General features: G+C 43.6%; 1 protein-coding gene and 1 long non-coding RNA gene across 5 annotated transcripts in view; one reads left to right on the forward strand and one right to left on the reverse strand.

Moving 5' to 3' along the window:
- The first annotated feature begins 6,927 nt into the window (after nt 1–6,927).
- On the forward strand, nt 6,928–16,200 carry LOC128114633 (uncharacterized). Of its 2 annotated transcripts, XR_008219842.1 has the most exons (4): nt 6,928–7,097; nt 8,121–8,375; nt 13,452–13,629; nt 16,086–16,200. It is a non-coding gene; the product is annotated as an uncharacterized LOC128114633 (long non-coding RNA). The 2 variants fall into 2 exon arrangements; XR_008219841.1 differs by lacking the exon at nt 8,121–8,375.
- The window catches only part of Rtkn2 (rhotekin 2), a 67,581-nt gene continuing 63,049 nt past the window's right edge, over nt 14,252–18,783 (reverse strand). For all 3 annotated transcript variants that reach the window (XM_052744797.1, XM_052744798.1, XM_052744799.1), the window contains 2 exons: nt 17,918–18,025; nt 14,252–16,478 (listed from right to left, as the gene is read on the reverse strand). In XM_052744797.1, the coding sequence (XP_052600757.1) occupies nt 15,946–16,478; nt 17,918–18,025 (641 nt within the window). In that variant the 3' untranslated portion in view covers nt 14,252–15,945. The remainder of the gene's footprint in view (nt 16,479–17,917; nt 18,026–18,783) is intronic.

Genomic DNA, 18,783 nt, shown 5'->3' on the forward strand with positions numbered 1-18,783 from the left:
GGAGGCTGCAATATAGCAGACCAACTTTACTGTTTATCTGCTAAAATGACTTTGATTATATACCTGGGCGAACTATTAAAACACAAAGTTACTGCTTAATGTTTATAAAGCTGATTAATTGAATAAATTTACAAACTTGGCTCATTCAAAAGAAAGCAGGGGAGAGGAAAGGTGGGGACCAAAAGAAAACCGAAAGTCATGTGACAAATTTAAACCGAGTCACACCGATCACCACATGAACAGAGATGATCGGAACAACCAGGCCTGGCAGCTCACACCTGCATTCTTAATGCTTTGGAGACAGGACTGCCACGGATTTGAGGCTAGCCTGGTCTATATTAGCGAGTTACAGTCTAGCCAGAGCTACACAGCAAAGAAAATTGATAGAATTGCAAAGAAAACTCGCAAACCAAAAATCAAGCCAAAGATCCAAACAGCCCAGTTAAAAAGCTGATTCTGGGGCGGGCGGGATGGCTCAGAGGTTAAGAATCTTTGCTGCTCTTGCAAAGGACCCCAGTTCGGTTGCTAGCTCTCAGTAGGCTGACTCACAACTGCTTGTTACTCCTGCTCCAGGGGAGCTGACACCTTCTCCTGGCCTCTGAGGGCACCCACCTAGGTGCCCATACATGCGCAGACATGCACACCTGCAGGTGAATAAAAGTAAAACACATCTGTGAAAAGCAGACTTCAGACTCTATGAAAAAGCATGAGCTTGCTGTAGAAGGCCACAAGAACCTTGCTTTAAATGTAAAGAATAAATGGAGTTAATAGAAAAGAAAGAAGCAAGATACACCATCCCATCACTAATCAAAAGAAAGTGGACTGGACTATAAAAAAAACAAAAAACAGCAGATGAATGGAAAAAGGAAAAGGAAGGCCATTCCAGAACAAGAAAAAGATCAATTTCCCCAGAATCCAAAAATCCAAATATTTAGGACTTTTGAAATAAATGACACGAAAACTGATAGAATTGCAAGGAAAAGATAAACAAATCCATAGAACTAGTCCAGGATTTTAACACCCGCCCCACCCCAGTAACTGAACATCTGGATGAAATTTGGTAGGCTTATAGGAGATTACTAACTGGATCTTACTGATAATTAGAGAACACCTCTTCTCCCCCTGAGAGCAGCAGAATAGACTCTTTTTCAAGTGAACTCGGAATGTGTGTAGCAAGAAAGATTACACTCTAAGCCACAAACCAAATCTCAAGACGTGCACGAAGGATTCAGGTCATAGAAAGCACGCTCTCTGATAGAATATTAAATAGAAGCCAGTAAGGGAAAGATCTCCAAACACTTATCAAATAATCGCGTTCTCAAAGGAGTCATGACCGGAGACAGCAACAAAGGAGATGGGCAAACACTTCAAACGGAAGGAACATGGAGCATGGTATTTCCTAAAGTTGATGGAACACTCCAGTGCTCTTAGGACCCTGTGCTCTCGACTCCTGTAGAAGGTAAGAATGGTCCTAAATCTTGGCAGAGGAGATGGCTCAGAGGGGAAAAGCCTTAACTGCGGCAAGTGTGATGACCTGAATCCAAATTTCAGAACCCAAATGTCAAAGCTGGACATGTGTGTGGCCCAAGTATCTGTAATTTCAGAACTCCCGTGGTGGGGTGGGAGGTGGAGACCGGAGAATCCTGTCTCCTGGGCCAGCTAGCCAGTTTTCATTGAAGGCAATTTTTTTTTTAACATTTGTTTATCCATGTTTTTTTTTATGTTTATGAGTGCTCTGTCTTCAAGCATACCAGAAGGAATCTGATTCCATTACAGATGGTTGTGAGCCACCATGTGGGTACTGGGAATTGAACTCAGGACCTCTGGAAGAGCAGTCAGGTGCTCTTAACCGCTGAGCCCTGAAGGCATTTTTATATTATGGGATAAACAATAACTTTGGTTGTAAATGGTTTTAACCTTCTAGCTCTTCTCAGGGGTGCAGTGTGCCTAATACCCTTAGCTGCTTGCTGGCCTTTCGCTTCCTAGGAGAGTTAAGTCAGCAGCCTGCCCTAGCACATCCCTCAAAGGAGAAGCAGGGCAATCTACAGGAGTAACTCAAGCAAGAGATGCCCATGGCTTAAATGAAGGTAAAAGCAATGGAGACGTAACATGTGGCCGGGCTCTGCGTATATATGCCCATCAAGGTTTGCTGAGAAGCCGTGCACAGAAATTCAGGACAGGAGGAGCTGAAGACACATTCTTTTGATACAAGCAATTGGAAGGGTGGAGTTGGTATTCATTAGGTCATGAAAACTGTGAGGCTAGGCTGGGAAGAAGGAACCTGAGGGAAAAAAATGACATAGAGTTGAACATGACCTTCAGACTTGCAAGGGTAGAGACTAAGTAGGTAGCTGAACATGTCTCTTCATGTTTGATTAGCACACACTTTTTAAAAAACACATTGGAAACAGACACTAAAATCTTAGTCATCGTTGAGGTCTCTAGAAAGTGGCACTGGACACTGAGGAGGGCAATGTATGCATGCTATGTATGTGTGCTCACATACTTCTGTGGGTGTCCATGTGTACATGCACGGAGCAGCCAAAGGGGCATTACTTATGTGCCATCCACCTTGTGCGTGTGTTTCTCTGATTTTTCGAACAGGATCTTTCATGGGCCTGGAACTTGCCAAGTAGGCCAGAGAGGCTCTGGGCTTCCATCAACGTCTCTTCACTCCCCAGTGCTGAGATTACCACGTGTGTTGCCACATCTAACTTTTTTATGTGGGTTTCCGGTGATCAGGTCTTTGTGACTTCAGGGCAAGCTTACTCTCTTGACCTCAAGGTATACATCTCAATTCTGAATTTAACTGTCTTCTCTACCATTTATATACATTATGTTTGTATGCACATGTACGCGTGCATATATAACTTTTAGAATTCATGTGACAGAATGGGTCAAGTGAACACAAGCAAGTCTCATGAAATCCATGATGGAGAGATCCACTGCAACCTCTTAAGCTGTAACACTGATTTCATTTCATTTTTCCTTTTCCTAAGACAGGCTCTCATTCTGTACCCAGACTGACCCAGAAATGACTAAAGTTCAGGCTGGCCTTGAACATGAAGCAGCCATCCTACCACAATCTCCTGAGTGCTGGGGTTACAGGTACACCACCATACACAGTCTCCTGAGTGCTGGGGTCACAGTTCACCACCATACACAGTCTCCTGAGTGCTGGGGTTACAGGTACACCACCATACACAGTCTCCTGAGTGCTGGGGTTAAAGGTCACCACCATACACAGTCTCCTGAGTGCTGGGGTTACAGGTACACCACCATACACAGTCTCCTGAGTGCTGGGGTCACAGTTCACCACCATACACAGTCTCCTGAGTGCTGGGGTTAAAGGTCACCACCATACACAGTCTCCTGAGTGCTGGGGTTACAGGTCACCATACACAGTCTCCTGAGTGTTGGGGTTGCAGGTCACCATACACAGTCTCCTGAGTGTTGGGGTTGCAGGTCACCATACACAGTCTCCTGAGTGTTGAGGTTACAGGTCATCACCATACACAGCTCTATTTTTCTTTTTTTTATCTTGAGACTGGGTCTCATTATCTAGCTCTTGCTGTCCTGGAACTCACTACATAGACCAGGCTGGCCTCAAACTCACAGAGATCTACATACCTCTGCCTCCCAGTGCTGGGATTAAAGGCGTGCGCCACTCCGTCCTGCAGCTCCACTTTATTAAAGTAGATGTTCACTGTGTTCTAACCCCCACTTCCCCGAAGGCTTCAGTGAAATGTGGAGTGTGTGACTGGCCTCTCATTCACTTGACTCATATTGAAAACAATACTGAGAGTTCTCAGTGCCTACCCGGCACACAGGAAGTGTGGGGTGGGGCCTGAGATAAGTTGATCAAATAACCTAAGTTACCACAAGAAACTCGTGTTCCTGAGAGCGGAATAGTACAAGACTGCTGTGATAGTAAAAGGTGCAACAACAAAGACCTGTTTCTGCCTTCTCACCAGGAAGCATTTTGATACGTCACTCTTAGTTAAGTATGCAACGGAATGAGTATTTCTCCCCCAAACAGCCTGAATTTTAGCATTCCTGCCCATGCCTCTTGTCAAATAAGATTTCTGCAGCCTTTGATTTGCATCAAGATTTATTTGACTTTAGTCTTCAAAGCATTCAATTCAAAGTTCATTCTATCAGTGGGTGGATTAGTTGAGTAACTGAAATATTGGTGTTGAATGCCATAATGGTTTGTAATAATCTCTCTCTCTCTCTGGGCAAGATGGGCAAGATACTTACCAGCCATTGACTAATAAGCAATGAAAGGACTGTCCAAATAACACGTAACTTCAAAAGAGAGTCTCTGGCAAACACTGCATGGAAATAAATGATGACGGCTATGCCACATACTCATCTGATGCTGTTTCATGAACTTCCGTATGGAAAGCCTCACGTAGTGAGGTGCTACTTAAGGAAGGCTCAGGAGGTGGCTGGTGATACCAATTTCTGGAAATTACATAGTTTACTACTGTACTAGCAAGGAGGGAGCCTCAATTGAGAAAATGCCTCCATAAGATTGGACTGTAGGCAAGCCTGTAGAGCATTTTTTTAATTAGTGATTCATGGGGGAGAGCCTTGCCCAGTGTGGGTGGGGTCATCCCTGGGCTGGTAGTCCTGGGTTCTATAAGAAAGCAGGCTGAGCAAGCCATGAGGAGCAATCCAGTAAGCAGCACCCCTCCATGGCCTCTGCATCAGCTCCTGCCTCCAGGTTCCTGCCTCCAGGTTCCCGCCCTGTTTGAGTTCCTGCCCTCAATGCTTTTAATGATGAACTGTTACATGGAACTGTGAGTGAAATGAACCTGTTCCTCCCCAAGTTGCTTTTGGTCATGCTGTTTCATCACAGCAATAGTAACCCTAAGACAACTACTATTTTGAGAAAGTCATCTGTAACCCCACAAAGATGAGGAGAAACCCAGAAATTTGGCCAGTCAAGAGGCATAAAGGCTATCGGTAGAAAGTGTTGCTGGCTTCAAGATAACGGATTCTGGATAGGTAAGAAAACCTCTTAGAAGTGAAATTTACCATAAAGAGGGCTGAATCTTCTAAAAATAACCTTAAAATAAAAGAAAGATGGCTTGGCTGATAAACTGCTTGTCACTGAAGCGTAAGAGCCAGAGTTTGGGTGCCCAGGACCCTATAAAAATTGCACATGACTCTCCGCACCTGTAATCCTATCCTAGAGCATATGGGTAGAGATAGGAGGATTCTGGAGCCCGCTGGCCAGCCACTCTACCCAAATTGGTGAGTTCCAGGGTCAGTGAGAGACCTTGCCTCAAAAACTAAGCTGGAGAGCAACTGAGGATGACACCTCAGGTCAACCTCTGGCCACACTTATGCACACACAGGCACACACACATGAATATGTACACATACACAACACACATAAAACCAGAACAAAGAACATGTTGTCAGAAGCTAGCTAATCCCAGATTGGGACATGGCTTCTGCCTGTGAGAGAAATTGGATTGGCTTTGAGGTATATCCTCTGCTTAAAGAGCTCCGATGTACTAAGATTAAGGAATTACATTTTCTCCAGAGAAAGATGCCTCCATAAGCAAGTGTACCAAGATGCAAATATTCTGTCCATATTTTATAATTAGTTTGCAATGATCTCAAACAAGAGATGAGTTAGGAGAGCAAACAGGCATTTGGAGAACTGAACAGAAAATGGAAGTCTTGTTTTCTGGAGATTTCTTTTGGCTAATGCTCATTCAGGAAGCTTACCACTCCAGAGCTGGGGAGATGACATGCTCAACAATTCAAAGCATTGGCTGCTCTTGCAGAGGATTCAAATTCCCGTTCCCAGCATCCACATAGGATGACTCCAGTTACATGGGGATCTGAAGCCCTCTTCTGGTCCTTATGAGCACTGCGCGCGCGCGCGCGCGCGCGCGCGCGCACACACACACACACACACACACATGAATAAAAAAAATAAATAAATAAACCTCACCACTCACTGGTATACCATGTGTCTGATGTCACAGGAAACCAACCATTAGCTGCTAGGTAGTCACCCCTCTACCACTCACATGAAATCTTGCTAAAATCTTTCTCACTGCCTATGATTCCCCAATCTGACACTCACATGCCTCATGTCCGTTCTGGGTACCAACAGCTTTCATTTTATCTTTCAATAGTTACCACATCTGTTTCCCCAAATGTTTCAAAGACATTGACAAAGATATTGAGACTCACTTCCTAGTTACAGGGCAACATCATACAAGGAAGCTTTTGGTTTGGTTCTCTTAGGGAGAGACCTGGATAAGCTAACATCTGAATTGATGGTACTGCTACACATGACCCCTAACTCCTTGCTAACCTTGAAGTTGAAAGTTTCCTACACAGTCTACCTGCTTGTCTTGTGCATGTAACAGTGACTAGGATTGGGGCAATAATCATAGCCAAAGTAACAATTTTATTGAGTAATTGAGTACTCACTGTTTTCTTGGAACTTTACGTATAGTTGATAACATGCTGGGTAAGGCCTTTTTGGTACCACATTATAAGGTCTCAGCCTTAACAGGCTGAAGTTGAGCAGCTGAAGGTCAGCTTGTGGAGGCTGCTAGACTCTTACCTAATAAGACTGTAAGATGCGCGGAACATGAGAAAGGCCAGTCATTTCTGACAACATGACTGTCAGTTATATTTCTGTGCCTGGTTTCCTTCTGGGATCCTCCCCCCAAACTCACTCTCTCTGTCTCTGTGTCTCGGTCTCTCTATCTCCTCTGTTCTTAACACTTTCTTTTCATACTGTTTTGCGTTTGGGCATTTTCTACAACTCAGTTCAAGTTTTCACTGAGTGTGGCCGGTTGGACAATGAGGGATTGAAAAGGCTCCTTTCTCCATAACCCAGTTAAGGGTCGTTATAGTAACTGCACGTCTGCAGTTCGCCCTGTTCTCTCTCGTTATGGGTGGGTGAGTGAAGAATCGGCTTTAAGAGAGATTGACAAAGGAAGACTCTTGATTTGAGGAAGGAATGAACGGGGAGGGCCACAGAGAGCAACTCTGCCTTCCACAGAGAAGCAGGAGACGTGGGACTGAAGGGACATACTCCAACCATGATCATATCCCAGGTATCACCGGGGCTTTTGGAAAATTAAACCATAGGATGCTCTTAACACTGGTGCCCTCCCCTGCAATCCCTTCATAACTAAAAACAATACAAACCTACAAACCCTGTCTGTGTGCTGAAATGAAATAGCTTTAACATCTTGTTTTAAATTAGTGTGTGTGTGTGTGTGTGTGTGTGTGTGTGTGTGTGTGTGTGTGTGTGTGTGTTATATGGATGTGAGCACAGATGTGTGAGTGACTAGGCTGGTGACTAGCAACCTGCAGTGATCCTGCCACCGCTGCCCACCAGTGTCGAGGTTATACATGTGTTTGGCCACACTCAACTATTGACGTGGGCTGGGGATCCAAACGCAGGTCCTCGTGCTTGCCTAGCAAACATCCTTATCCATCAAACCATCTCCCCTGTCCCAAGACTGCTTGTCTTTATTGAAAAGTCTATGCTTGCCAGTGTGATGGTGCCTGTCTTTACAGTACTGGGGAAGTTGAGGCAAAAAGATGGTACATTCCAGGCTAGCCTGGGCTACATGAGATTCCGTCTCCAAAGGCAAAACCAAAATTTTTGAAAAGAAAAATGTTTTTTCCTGTGTATGTATAGTGTATTTTATTGAAACAAGCATTGTTTAGGGTTTCCAACTGGATGGTTCAGTACTAAGTAGTCAAAATCTGAGATTCTAGAAGGTTCTTTGCAACCAGGAAGAGTGGAGTTAGTCACTCAAAACCTACACAGAGAAATCCTGTCTTGGAAAGAAAAAAAGAAAAAGACTGATTAAACAACATCACACCAGTGTTCAAATCATTCTGAGAGATGTAAAAGTCCCCCAAAGAAACTGCTGGAAGTCTGGGGACTGGAGTGGGTGGGGGAAGCATCATGGATTATGGGTGGACAAACGCTCCTCACTCACCTCCTCCTCTGACACACATCTTTTATTTAGTGAAGGTCTAAGTAATATTTTATTTGGGAACACAGCTGGAGGGGGACAAAAGTACAAAGCAAAATAATCATTTTACTTCTGGTTATTGATCAGTAAACAGCTTTTTTTTTCACTGACACTGGAAATGAACTCCAAGGATCAATCCAACCAATTTGCGCTCCCATGAGGTGAGAGACTGGCCTCCGTCCTCCGTCTTCTAATGCCCTGGCAGCTAGCAGAGACCCACAGCCAGAAGGGATGAAGGCAGTGCAGACAGAAGACAACCTCCCCACACTGATTCTTGTAGGGTGTTGCTGAATGATTTTCAGAAAATCCATGGCGGAAAACTTAGACTTTCCATTGATGTTGGTAAGACTTGCGATAGATGCATTTGGTCCAGCACCTTCTGACTCCTCTACTCTTTTAGTGGCTGTTTGGGACTGAAATCAGTCTAAAGGGGAATTCTATCTTATGGTTTTATGGAATGTTAATTCCTGGGCTGCTTTCTGTGTGATGGTTCAGCGTAGATGAAGGATATCCCATGATTACTTCTACTTTCCCTAAAAAGCTTGTACTAAGTTTTTTTTTTCTTTCTCATAGTAGACTACTTAAGAAAGACTTTGGCATTGGGGGGTGATAGGGAGGGAGCGAGGGATGAAGGGGGAGAGAGAGAGAGAGAGAGAGAGAGAGAGAGAGAGAGAGAGAGAGAGAGAGAGAGAGAGAGATTGGTTTCCCTCAGAGGGAAACAGAAAGTCTATTCTGCAAAGTTGAGCATGCGTGTATCTGAGTTCTGCCCTGGGTCCCTATCCTTTGCGAGCTTCAATCTGCTCATTCCCATGGGTCACCTTTTCCAAGCTTTCAGGCCTCTCCTTCACCTCTCTACAAAGAAGAGAAGCAGTCAACTCAATCCCGCTGGGGTATCCACTATAGAGACAACTTAAAGCTTTACTCTCTTTAAAGAAAAAGCTGGCACTGGCACAGGGCTGGTGAGAGCACTCAGGGGGTAAAGATGCTTTCCACCAAGCTTGATGACCTCAGTTCAATCCACGGGACCCCCTGTAGAAGGAAGGTAGGCTAGGTTGGACTACAGAGAGAGCCTTGGATGTCAGTTCTAGAAACGAAGGCAAGCTATAGGAGAAGCCGACCTCACCACTGGCATGGCAGAGTGAGTGGAGAGATCCTTCAGTTTACGAACAAAGGAAACTGGATTCTAGTTTTTCATTAAGCCACACTGCCTTGGACAAGCTATTCATTCACCTTTTCACCTTCCTAACTGGTAAGAGGCCAGGAACGACTGCTAATGTCTCTCTCTGATCTGGAGGACCTATAGCACCCAGCTTGATGTTCTTGGGACAGGGCCCAGGAAATGAGCCTCTGCTAGTCCCCGACACAGCAGAACAGCCTGGGTTCATCTACATCATGCCTTACCTCCGTGGGGTGGTGGGACAGTCATCACGACCGTTAGAGAGGACCCCCCTGGAGGGGACAGCTGCAGTCAGGGCAGGATTTGAGCATCCTCAGTCATGATCTAGAAGGAATGCTTTCGTTCTCTCCGAGATACCAACACCCTTAATATACATGACAGTGGCGACATGCACATCCTGAGCAAGCTCACTGGACACACCTCCAAACTCCTTCTCACACAAATGTGGCCATCTAAATAAAGCCTGAACTAAAAACCCATCTTGGTTCCGGGAAGCTCTGCCCAGGGCTGTCACACATGTGATGATGGCTGGTGTGGGCAGAGGGAGGGTTAGGGTAGACCCCAAACCAACTTGATCATAAGGCTGCGGACAGCATCACTAGCAAGGTGAACAGAAGGCGAGCCACTCTATCTGGTATTTATCTGGGAGGATGGACGGACGGGAGGAGGTGGTGTTGAAACTGGCCCTTGTATGTGACTTGGTCTTCAACACTCTATTTCCCTGTGGCCTCCATTTCAAGTAGAAACCAACATATGGAACTGAAGCCAAAGAGGAAACTCGATAGGATAATTTATTGAGAACCTATTGGATTCTCCCAGAGGATTGGAGAATGCCTTTCATACGCTCAGGCCAGGAGACTCATTGAAAGTATAAAGTGCCTTTTCCAAGTCTTCGAGAACATCTTGCTGATGTAGAGAACTTGGGAAGTTAAGAGTCATAGACCACTGTGGCAGAGGACCTGAATTCAGTTTCCAGCCACCACACAGTAGCTCACAACCACCTGTAACTCCAGCCCCAAGGAGACCCCACACTCTCTTCTGGCCTTCATGGGTACGTACGTACTCATGTATGTGCACAAACTCATTCACACACACGTACATAGTTAAAAAAAATAGCTGGGCAGTGGTGGCGCATGCATCCCAGCACTTGGGAGGCAGAGACAGGCAGATCTCTGTGAGTTCGAGGCCAGCCTGGGCTACCAAGTGAGTTCCAGGAAAGGAGCAAAGCTACACAGAGAAACCCTGTCTCAAAAAACCAATAAATAAATAAATAAATAAATAAATAAATAAATAAATAAATAAATAAATAAATAAATAAAAATAGTGACTTAAGGACAGAAAATCAATCACAGAACATAACTATCCAGTCCTACAGTTCTCAGCCTACAGGTCTATATTCCACATATATAACCTATTGGTTTTAAAATTTAAAATTTGAGTTTAGACTCTTTTCAACACTTTTTCTTCTTTCAGTGAAAAATGGTAAGCATCCTAGGCTAAGTTAAAATGTGTATTTATTCAGATAACTAAACTCTACAAAAATGTACCGATTCACAAACCCCAAAAGGAAACGTGGTTTTTGTTTGTTTGTTTGTTTTTCTGTGTGTTACACACACCCACATTTGCCCATTAGGAGGCCAGAGCAGGATGTCAAGTGTCTTCCTCCACCGCACCCTGCCTTACTGCCTTGAGGCAGGGTCTCTACCGCACCAGAAGCTTAGGATGTAGCCCAGTGATCTCTCAGGATCCTCTTGTCTCTGACCCCACGTGTTGGGGTTACAGGCACACGTGGCTCTGCCAGGCTGCTGCTGTGAACACTGCGGACTGACCAGGGCCTCATGCGCACTGAGCCATCTCCCCAGACCTATTTGTTTTCTTTCCCGTAGATACTTTGACATACAACACGACTTTTTCACCTTCAACAGGATTTATTTGGGTGTCCTGACACACGCTTGTGACACAGCATAATTAAGCAGACAGACTCCTTTTTGTCAACTGACCTCTCCTTCAGTAGTGGAGGTAGGAGATTACCTTGTTTCCCCAAAGCAAACTGCTACCCATTGAAAACAGAATTTTCAGCATGGTCTTGCATAATTGTCAAAACAAGCCAGAATCAGCCACCCCCCACCCCCCATACTCACAGGAGGAACAATGCTTTCAGACATTTCTGTAACAGTTTATTTTTTATTTTTTTTGGATTTGCTCAACATTAAGGACTTCTGTTTTTATCCATGCCTACTGATTGGTTAGTCTCTCTCCTGAGAAAAATGAATTTTTTTTTTATTAAGAAAGAAATGTAGACAACTTCTGGTCCTATAACACACTTAGAAATAAAATAGTGAAATGAGAGACTTCTCCTCTCCACCTGAAGGGCTCCAAGAGAATGAGTTATGTAGGAGGTCGGAGAATTAAAACAAGGTGTTTCCTTGTGGCTAATGACTTACAGTCTGGGGAAAACCTAGCCTGATAAATTCAAAACAGGACCACCTCAAAAGACTTTTTGGAGTACGCAGATTTTGCTAGGGATTCCATGCAAATACTTAACCGTTAAGGACCTCAAGGTGCCTGATAATGAGTTTCCTAATATCTGAGGGTGGGTTTCCTCAGAAGCTAACTGTCCGTCCATCTCCATTAGTTCAGCCCAGAGGGAAAACCTCAGAGAACATGCTAGAAAACATTTTCAGGAATCATGTCCTTTAATTATTACACAAGTTTTAATCACGTGACTTAGACTTCCTTCAAATACTTTTTGACCTTAAAAAAAAGTTTGATACAATTAATACTATTGAATCCAGACATTTGATCCACATATGATTAGACATGCTAATTACATAAACATGCTAGGAAATAATACAATCTACTTTCAAATGAAATCTTGCCTTTTAAAAACTCAAAGGTGGGGCTGGCTAGATGGCTCAGTGGATAAGGTGCTTGCCACTAAACTCAAGGACCTGATTTCAATTCAAAGGACCCACTTAGCGGAAGGAGAGAGCTGATTTCCACGGGTTGTCAACAGACTCCACATGTAGGTGGTGGCAATGCACCTTTATAAATAAACAAATAAGCATAATTTTAAAAAACAAACAAATCCCTTAAGAAACTCAAATGTGTTATTTTCCCCCAGGGTTAGCTAGGAAAATGCACAGTCCTGAACAACAATTTTCATGGAACTATTATTAGCGAAAAAGTAGTTAACACACATTTCAGGCTGGATAGATGGCTCAGTGGTTAAGAGCACTTGCTGCTCCTGAAGAGGACCCAGGTTCGGTTCTTTGGCATCCACACTGGGAACCTCACCTGTAATCCAGTTCCAGGGGGTCTGGAGACCTCTTCTGGCCTCCATTGGCACATGTACACACACACACACACACACACACACACACACACACACACACACACACCCCACACACACACAATTTAAAAATAGAAAAGCTTTTGAAACAGAACAGAGAGGACAACTACCAGAATGCAAATAGTCATTAATTACAGCTTAACTGCTATTCACCAATCCACTCTTGAACATACGATTGAGTTCTGGTAAGTTCTGACCAGGAGACACAGAAGCAGAAGCCTTCCCCCCCCCCCCCTTTGCTCGCAGCATCTGTTGCATCTCTAACGTGGCTGTCCCCACCGCAGTTGCACAGATGACTGCCTTTGAATGGCATCTAACATAAACGACACCAAACGCCCCTATAATTTCATGTTGGTCTGCATTAATTAACTTCACAGTAGGTGGCTGAGGTACCGAAGAGAAAGACTTGAGATCATTGCTGCCCACCTACCTTACACAGCTTGTCTCTAAGCCAAGACAGCGCCTATTCATTTTTAATAAACGGTGCCAAGTGAGAGACATTTTATCCTAAAGGGCAGAGGCAGGTATCCATAAGGAATGGGTGGAGTTTGCCACACGCAGCCATATCTGTTTGAAAGGAGCTGTGTATGGAGGAGTGCAGATAGTGAAGATGTTGTGAAGTCAGCCAGCGCTGCCATGCTTGGTAGTTTTGATAGGTTTTAGCTTGAGAAGTGTATATTTACATCGAAGTGTTCTTTCTCTTTGAAAGATGTTAAAATAGGAAAATTACTGGGGTTTTATTTTTTGCAGCAATTAAAAATGATATCACTGCAAATGCTGTTGTAATGTATACCCTAGACCTTGAGACGGAGACGCAATTGCCCAAAATATTATCTCCCCATCATCAGAAGTACCATAATTTAAAGTATCTATTTTTTTTTTCTATTAGGTTTCTCCAATTATAATTTTATCAAGCTCTGACAGCAAAGCGGTGAACTGAAAGGCCACGTGGGGACCAGCTCCTACGAAGCCCTGGCGCCTCTCACATCACGTGGCACGGCCCTCCATCGCCGCTCCAGTTCAGTGAATGAGAGAGTACTTCTGGAAAATTCCCGGGCAGTTCTTAAGTCAGTATCTTCAGATATTTTTAGGCTGTGAAGCAAAGAGGGAGGAGGGGGAGGGAAGGTGTGAAGAGTTAGGGGAGAGGTGGGGAAGAAGGAAAAGAACAGCTCTGTCCTCACTGCTCTTTGATGTGGGGCGGATGGAGGTGGACCAGTATCTGAGGGGCAGAGTGACACGGAGGTGGACCTTCAGAAAAAGGGGGCGGGGCTGGGGAAGGGATTTACCCATGGGGCTCTGGGAAGGAACCTGATTTCAGACCTGGTTCAAAGCTCCCCTCTGAGAACATGACTCCTCTAAGATGTCTCCAGGAATCAATCAATCAATCAATCTCTCTCTCTCTCTCTGGCCTGCGCAACCTAAACTCTTCCGGCCGCAACTTGTACAAGAAATCAGAAGGTGATGGTGACTTGTGTTTTTAAGTACTGGTTTGTAATAAAGGAACACGGCAACTGAAGGGCACTAGGGGTGGGGGCGGGGGCACTTGGGTGCCAGTGATCCGAAGCAATTTTGCCAGCGGCATCTTCTAACACAAATAAACCAACAGAGAAGAACTGGTACCAACAGTTCACAGACATGGTTGGAGGTAGGTAGCAGTGGGGCTTGAAAAAAAGGCATTTCGAACAATAATGGAACTTAAGAGTATGATTTATTGGAATGACAATCACCATCAAAACTTTCGAGAACCTTCCAGTTAAACAAAAACAAAACAAAACAAAACACAAAACCCCACATCCATCTACTCTTCAGGTTTCCATGGGTGTAGGAGTCTCTGCCCAGTGTTCTACCTGCACCAAGGTGACACCAGAGAGAGACCTAATGTGTCGCTGTTCCTGGGTCCCACTTCTTCCTGGGAGTCCCGGGCGAGCAATAGAGTATATATTACCCAGCAGTCACAACACAGTGTAGAAATGAAAAACAAAAACAAGGCAAAACAGAACAACAAAATATCCCCCCCTGCTACTTAAACATGGTGAAAGGTTCCATTAATGCTTGTGTGGGCCCGACGTTCGTTGCACACGATGGCGTTCTGATCCCGCTCTATCTGTAGTTTACTTCCTACAGCCTGATGGCGGCCGGCGTATGGTGACAGTTAGGGCTTGGGTGGTCCTGGACTCTCAGGACTGAGCTTGACATCTTCTAGGACGTTTTACTTGGAAATTCTGATGACATTTTAAAACCGTTCTGCTGTTCTTGTTTACAAAAAGGGTTACTATAAAAAGTGGATTCTTCTTTTGTCCATTTAAGATATTCATCCTCTCGCTATTTATCCCCCATTCAATTCATAATCCTGTTTAGGTCACTATGATTAGTTGCTATGGAAATTACCTCCTATGGAAATGATGCCAACGTGATTACTGAATATTAGTTTTAATGAATAATATCAATACCAGACATCCACCCTTACTCAAAAAAGGAAATCTAATTAAAAATCTGAAAAAGGATTAATCCTGAAAATTACTATGGTCAACTTTTCTGATGATTTTTTAATCTGTCATCCGCTTTTAAAATAAGTATTAAATAAATTTTAAGACATTAATCAGCTACTTGCCTCCCTGAATTCCAGAGGGCACAATGGAGATTAGCATCATACAGCAAGCCGAGCAGTGTGGGACATTTCATATCCATTTCTCTCACTAATAAGTGTGTGCCTCACTGATGAGCGGCAGAGTCAACAGGATTTCGGGGCTCATCAAGGAAATGACTCTGAATGGCGGATTACTAATTCCCTTTAAAGACAAAGAATTTAATATTCTAAAACTTATCCCAGGAATTTAAAAGGTCAAGCCTATAAACCATCAAGTTAAACCATAGAGGGGAGCCAGCGAACCGTTAGATGAGAATTCCAGAAAGCTGAAGGGGAAATTTTCTTGGGTGGATTCTGTAATTTGTGGTTTGAATAAAACCTTTGAAACATTCCATTAAGTATTAAAATTCTCACAATGAGAATACGGCTTGTATTTAACACAGTCTACATTACTAGACAATCTCTCTCCAAAAGAAACATCAAGGCTTTCTTCTGCCTACTGCTTATTCACGGCCTGCTACTATGGTAGGACTAAATTAACCCTTCCAACAATTAGGATACTGTCTAGAAACTGCTCTTTTGCTCTGTGGGGAGAGAAAAAAAAATCATTTATATTCTGGAAATGAGAAGTAAAAGAGAAATTCAATTCTCTAGTAAAAGGTGCTTTTCTGTACCTAATAGCTTATTAATGGTTCATGGAAATCACCATGGTCTTTACCTATACAATTATGTAACATTACACACACAATGCCTCTGACCTGCTCTTCACAGCTGGGATCTAGATAGCACAGGCTGCCTATACTTGTGCTGGCAGCCATGATCGAGGGTCCAGAATGCCTCTGAGGGATTTCTGCCTTGGAGCCGGCACCGGCTTGCCTTCAAAACTGGTTTTAGTGTCCGTGTGCTCATCACCAGCTGAACTGTTTTTCCTGGCAGGGAGAAGTTTGCGAGGGGCAGCCACCGGTTTCTGGGAGAGACGCGTTGGTGATGACGGTCTGGGGTCTGAAGGTGAGGCTCCAGAGACACTGGCCTGGGCCCTGCTGTCCTTGGGTTGATCGGTGCCACCCTGAGTCTTCATGCTGAAGGGAGGCTGGTCCGTAGGAGGAAGTGGCGCTCGCCTCTTTTTCCTCTTCCCGTCAGGGGTCGGTTTGCCCGCGGGGGACAACACTTTCTTCTGGATGACCATTTCATGATTGCCATCGAAGACGGCGGCCCACGGGGGTGGTGTGGACTCTTCATCCTGGCCAATGAGGAACTGCCCATTCGTCTCTCCAATTTTCTTTTGTATTATGTCGGTTAAACTTTCAAGTTTCACAGGTGAATCGATGCCTGCAACAATTTTAAGAAGAAACTTCATGGGGGGGAATAAAAAACCCCAACAGTCATATGTACTTTATTCAAATAAGCTATTATTTTCCAAGTCAATATGCTACCAATCACGACCATCAAAAACTTGGGAGCGTGATAAGTAAGAAAAACACTTACTTGTAAAAAATAATCCTGCCGGGCGGTGGTGGCGCACGCCTTTAATCCCAGCACTTGGGAGGCAGAGGCAGGCGGATCTTTGTGAGTTCAAGGCCAGCCTGGTCTACAGAGCGAGATCTAGGAAAGGCGCAAAGCTACACAGAGAAACCCTGTCTCAAAAAACCAAAAAAAAAAAAAAAATAATCTTATCACGAAGGTCCCCAAAACAAGGCTATCATGTACTGTACTGTACTGTAGATATACAATAAATATCATATATACAACATACACTGCATATGAAAAATACATACACTCACACATACAGAACACAGATGGACACACATGAGCGCTTCTTGAACTCTCTATAAATATTTATCGTACAGTAACTTTTCTTAGATGTAAGCCTTTACTTTGCCTACCAGGAAGTTTGTTATATGAACAGGGATGGAGGTCATGAGTCAGGAGTTTTTCCTACAGACCCCTGAAGTCTCTGCTAACGGTGAAGGACAAAACCTCCAAAACCAAAGCCCCAAGAGCAGGAGTCCGAAGCCCTCCCTTTCTGGTGATAAGGATGCTGGGTAAAATTTTCCTTGGGAAAAAATAAGGAAACTGAGATAAAGGTCTGCTGATTGAATTTGTGATATTTTAAAGTCATCACTTGGAATCTATGATTGTAAATACACACACACACACACACACACACACACACACACACACACACACACATGCATGCGCGTCCTTGCAAGTATATTAGGAGTGGAATAGAGGGACACTACTCTCCAGATGAGCTTGTGAGTACCATCCTGGAGGCCAGCCCACAGATTAAACACCATTCAAAGTGTGGGAAAATGAAATCGAAAAATTTAAGAGAGACAAATTTCTTAAATACTAGACCTAACTAGTTATTTTTGACCAGAGATGAATGATTCCATTCATTTATATTTCCCTGTCTGTAACATAAAAACAAACCCAGTAAACAATGACTGAACATGATCACGTCTTAGACTCTTTACTTTTACATTTTCTGAATCTCATAAGCTCAGTACTTTCTTCTTTTAAGCCTGGAGTTTTCTGTTTGATCGTGAGTATGTGAACTATGAAAAATACGCATTCATTAATTTTGTATTAATTCATCTATTAAACATGAGCTCCTCAGTCTATAATCACAGTCCTTTTTTTTTTTTTATTCAATTTGATTGTGCCCTGAAAATTTTAGCATTTTAATGTCAATAGAGTGAGCGGCTGGGGTGTGGACAATGTTGGTCTTATCACCCTGTGGCTCGGAGGAGGCAAGCCCCACTTACTCATATCGTAGTACACGGAGGTCGCCTCCCTTGTTAGGAACAAAGGTGGTTTCCGTGGCGACATAATCTCAATTTTCATAAGTTCTTCACAACAATGCTTCCATTGGCCTACAAGAGAAAGAAAGAAAGAAGCAGGCTAGCTTGAAATATAAATGTGAAGCTATGTATTTCATTTTCCGCCAATATCAACACTGTGTGTGTGTGTGTGTGTGTGTGTGTGTGTGTGTGTGTGTGTGTGTGTGTATGTTGAAAATGTATCAATAAACCCTAGCTTTTCAGAAGCATGTACAAAAACCTGGTAGAATCCACAGTTTTCAAAGCTGATTCTTCACGAGTGATTCATTTAAAAAACAAAACAAAACAAACAAACAAAAAACCCCCACAGTTCTGAGTAGACACTAAGATCTCCAGGCTATTAGCTAGGACACCACTACACAAAACCATCGGCAATCACATTAACCTTCGAATTCACTGTGCAAGTGTGCACAGCTTCTGTTCTACACTTTAGATGAAAACATCCAGTATTCAAGACATGTGGGAGATAAAACCTCATTGAAATCCAGCTGTCATTGGACGGAAGAAGAAATACAGAATTCAAGTCCTCATATATCTTTAACTTGAAATTTTTAATTAAGAAGTAAGAATTATTTCATAGCGCAACTATTAAATTAAAATTTCAAAGTGTGGGCATCATCAATGTTTATTTTCATTGTTTCACTATTTAAGCCTTAAGGTTTTCAGACTTCTCTGTGGATTAAAAAAAAAGATTGATATTTGCTGACTTGCATTCCTCCTTATCACGTGACCATCCAATGACATCACAGAAGTCACGGGGTTCCCAACCCTGTATCTCACTCACATCACTG

Source organism: Peromyscus californicus, unplaced genomic scaffold (assembly GCF_007827085.1).
Source record: "Peromyscus californicus insignis strain IS unplaced genomic scaffold, ASM782708v3 Scaffold_19__1_contigs__length_69161282, whole genome shotgun sequence".
Taxonomy (NCBI): domain Eukaryota; kingdom Metazoa; phylum Chordata; class Mammalia; order Rodentia; family Cricetidae; genus Peromyscus; species Peromyscus californicus.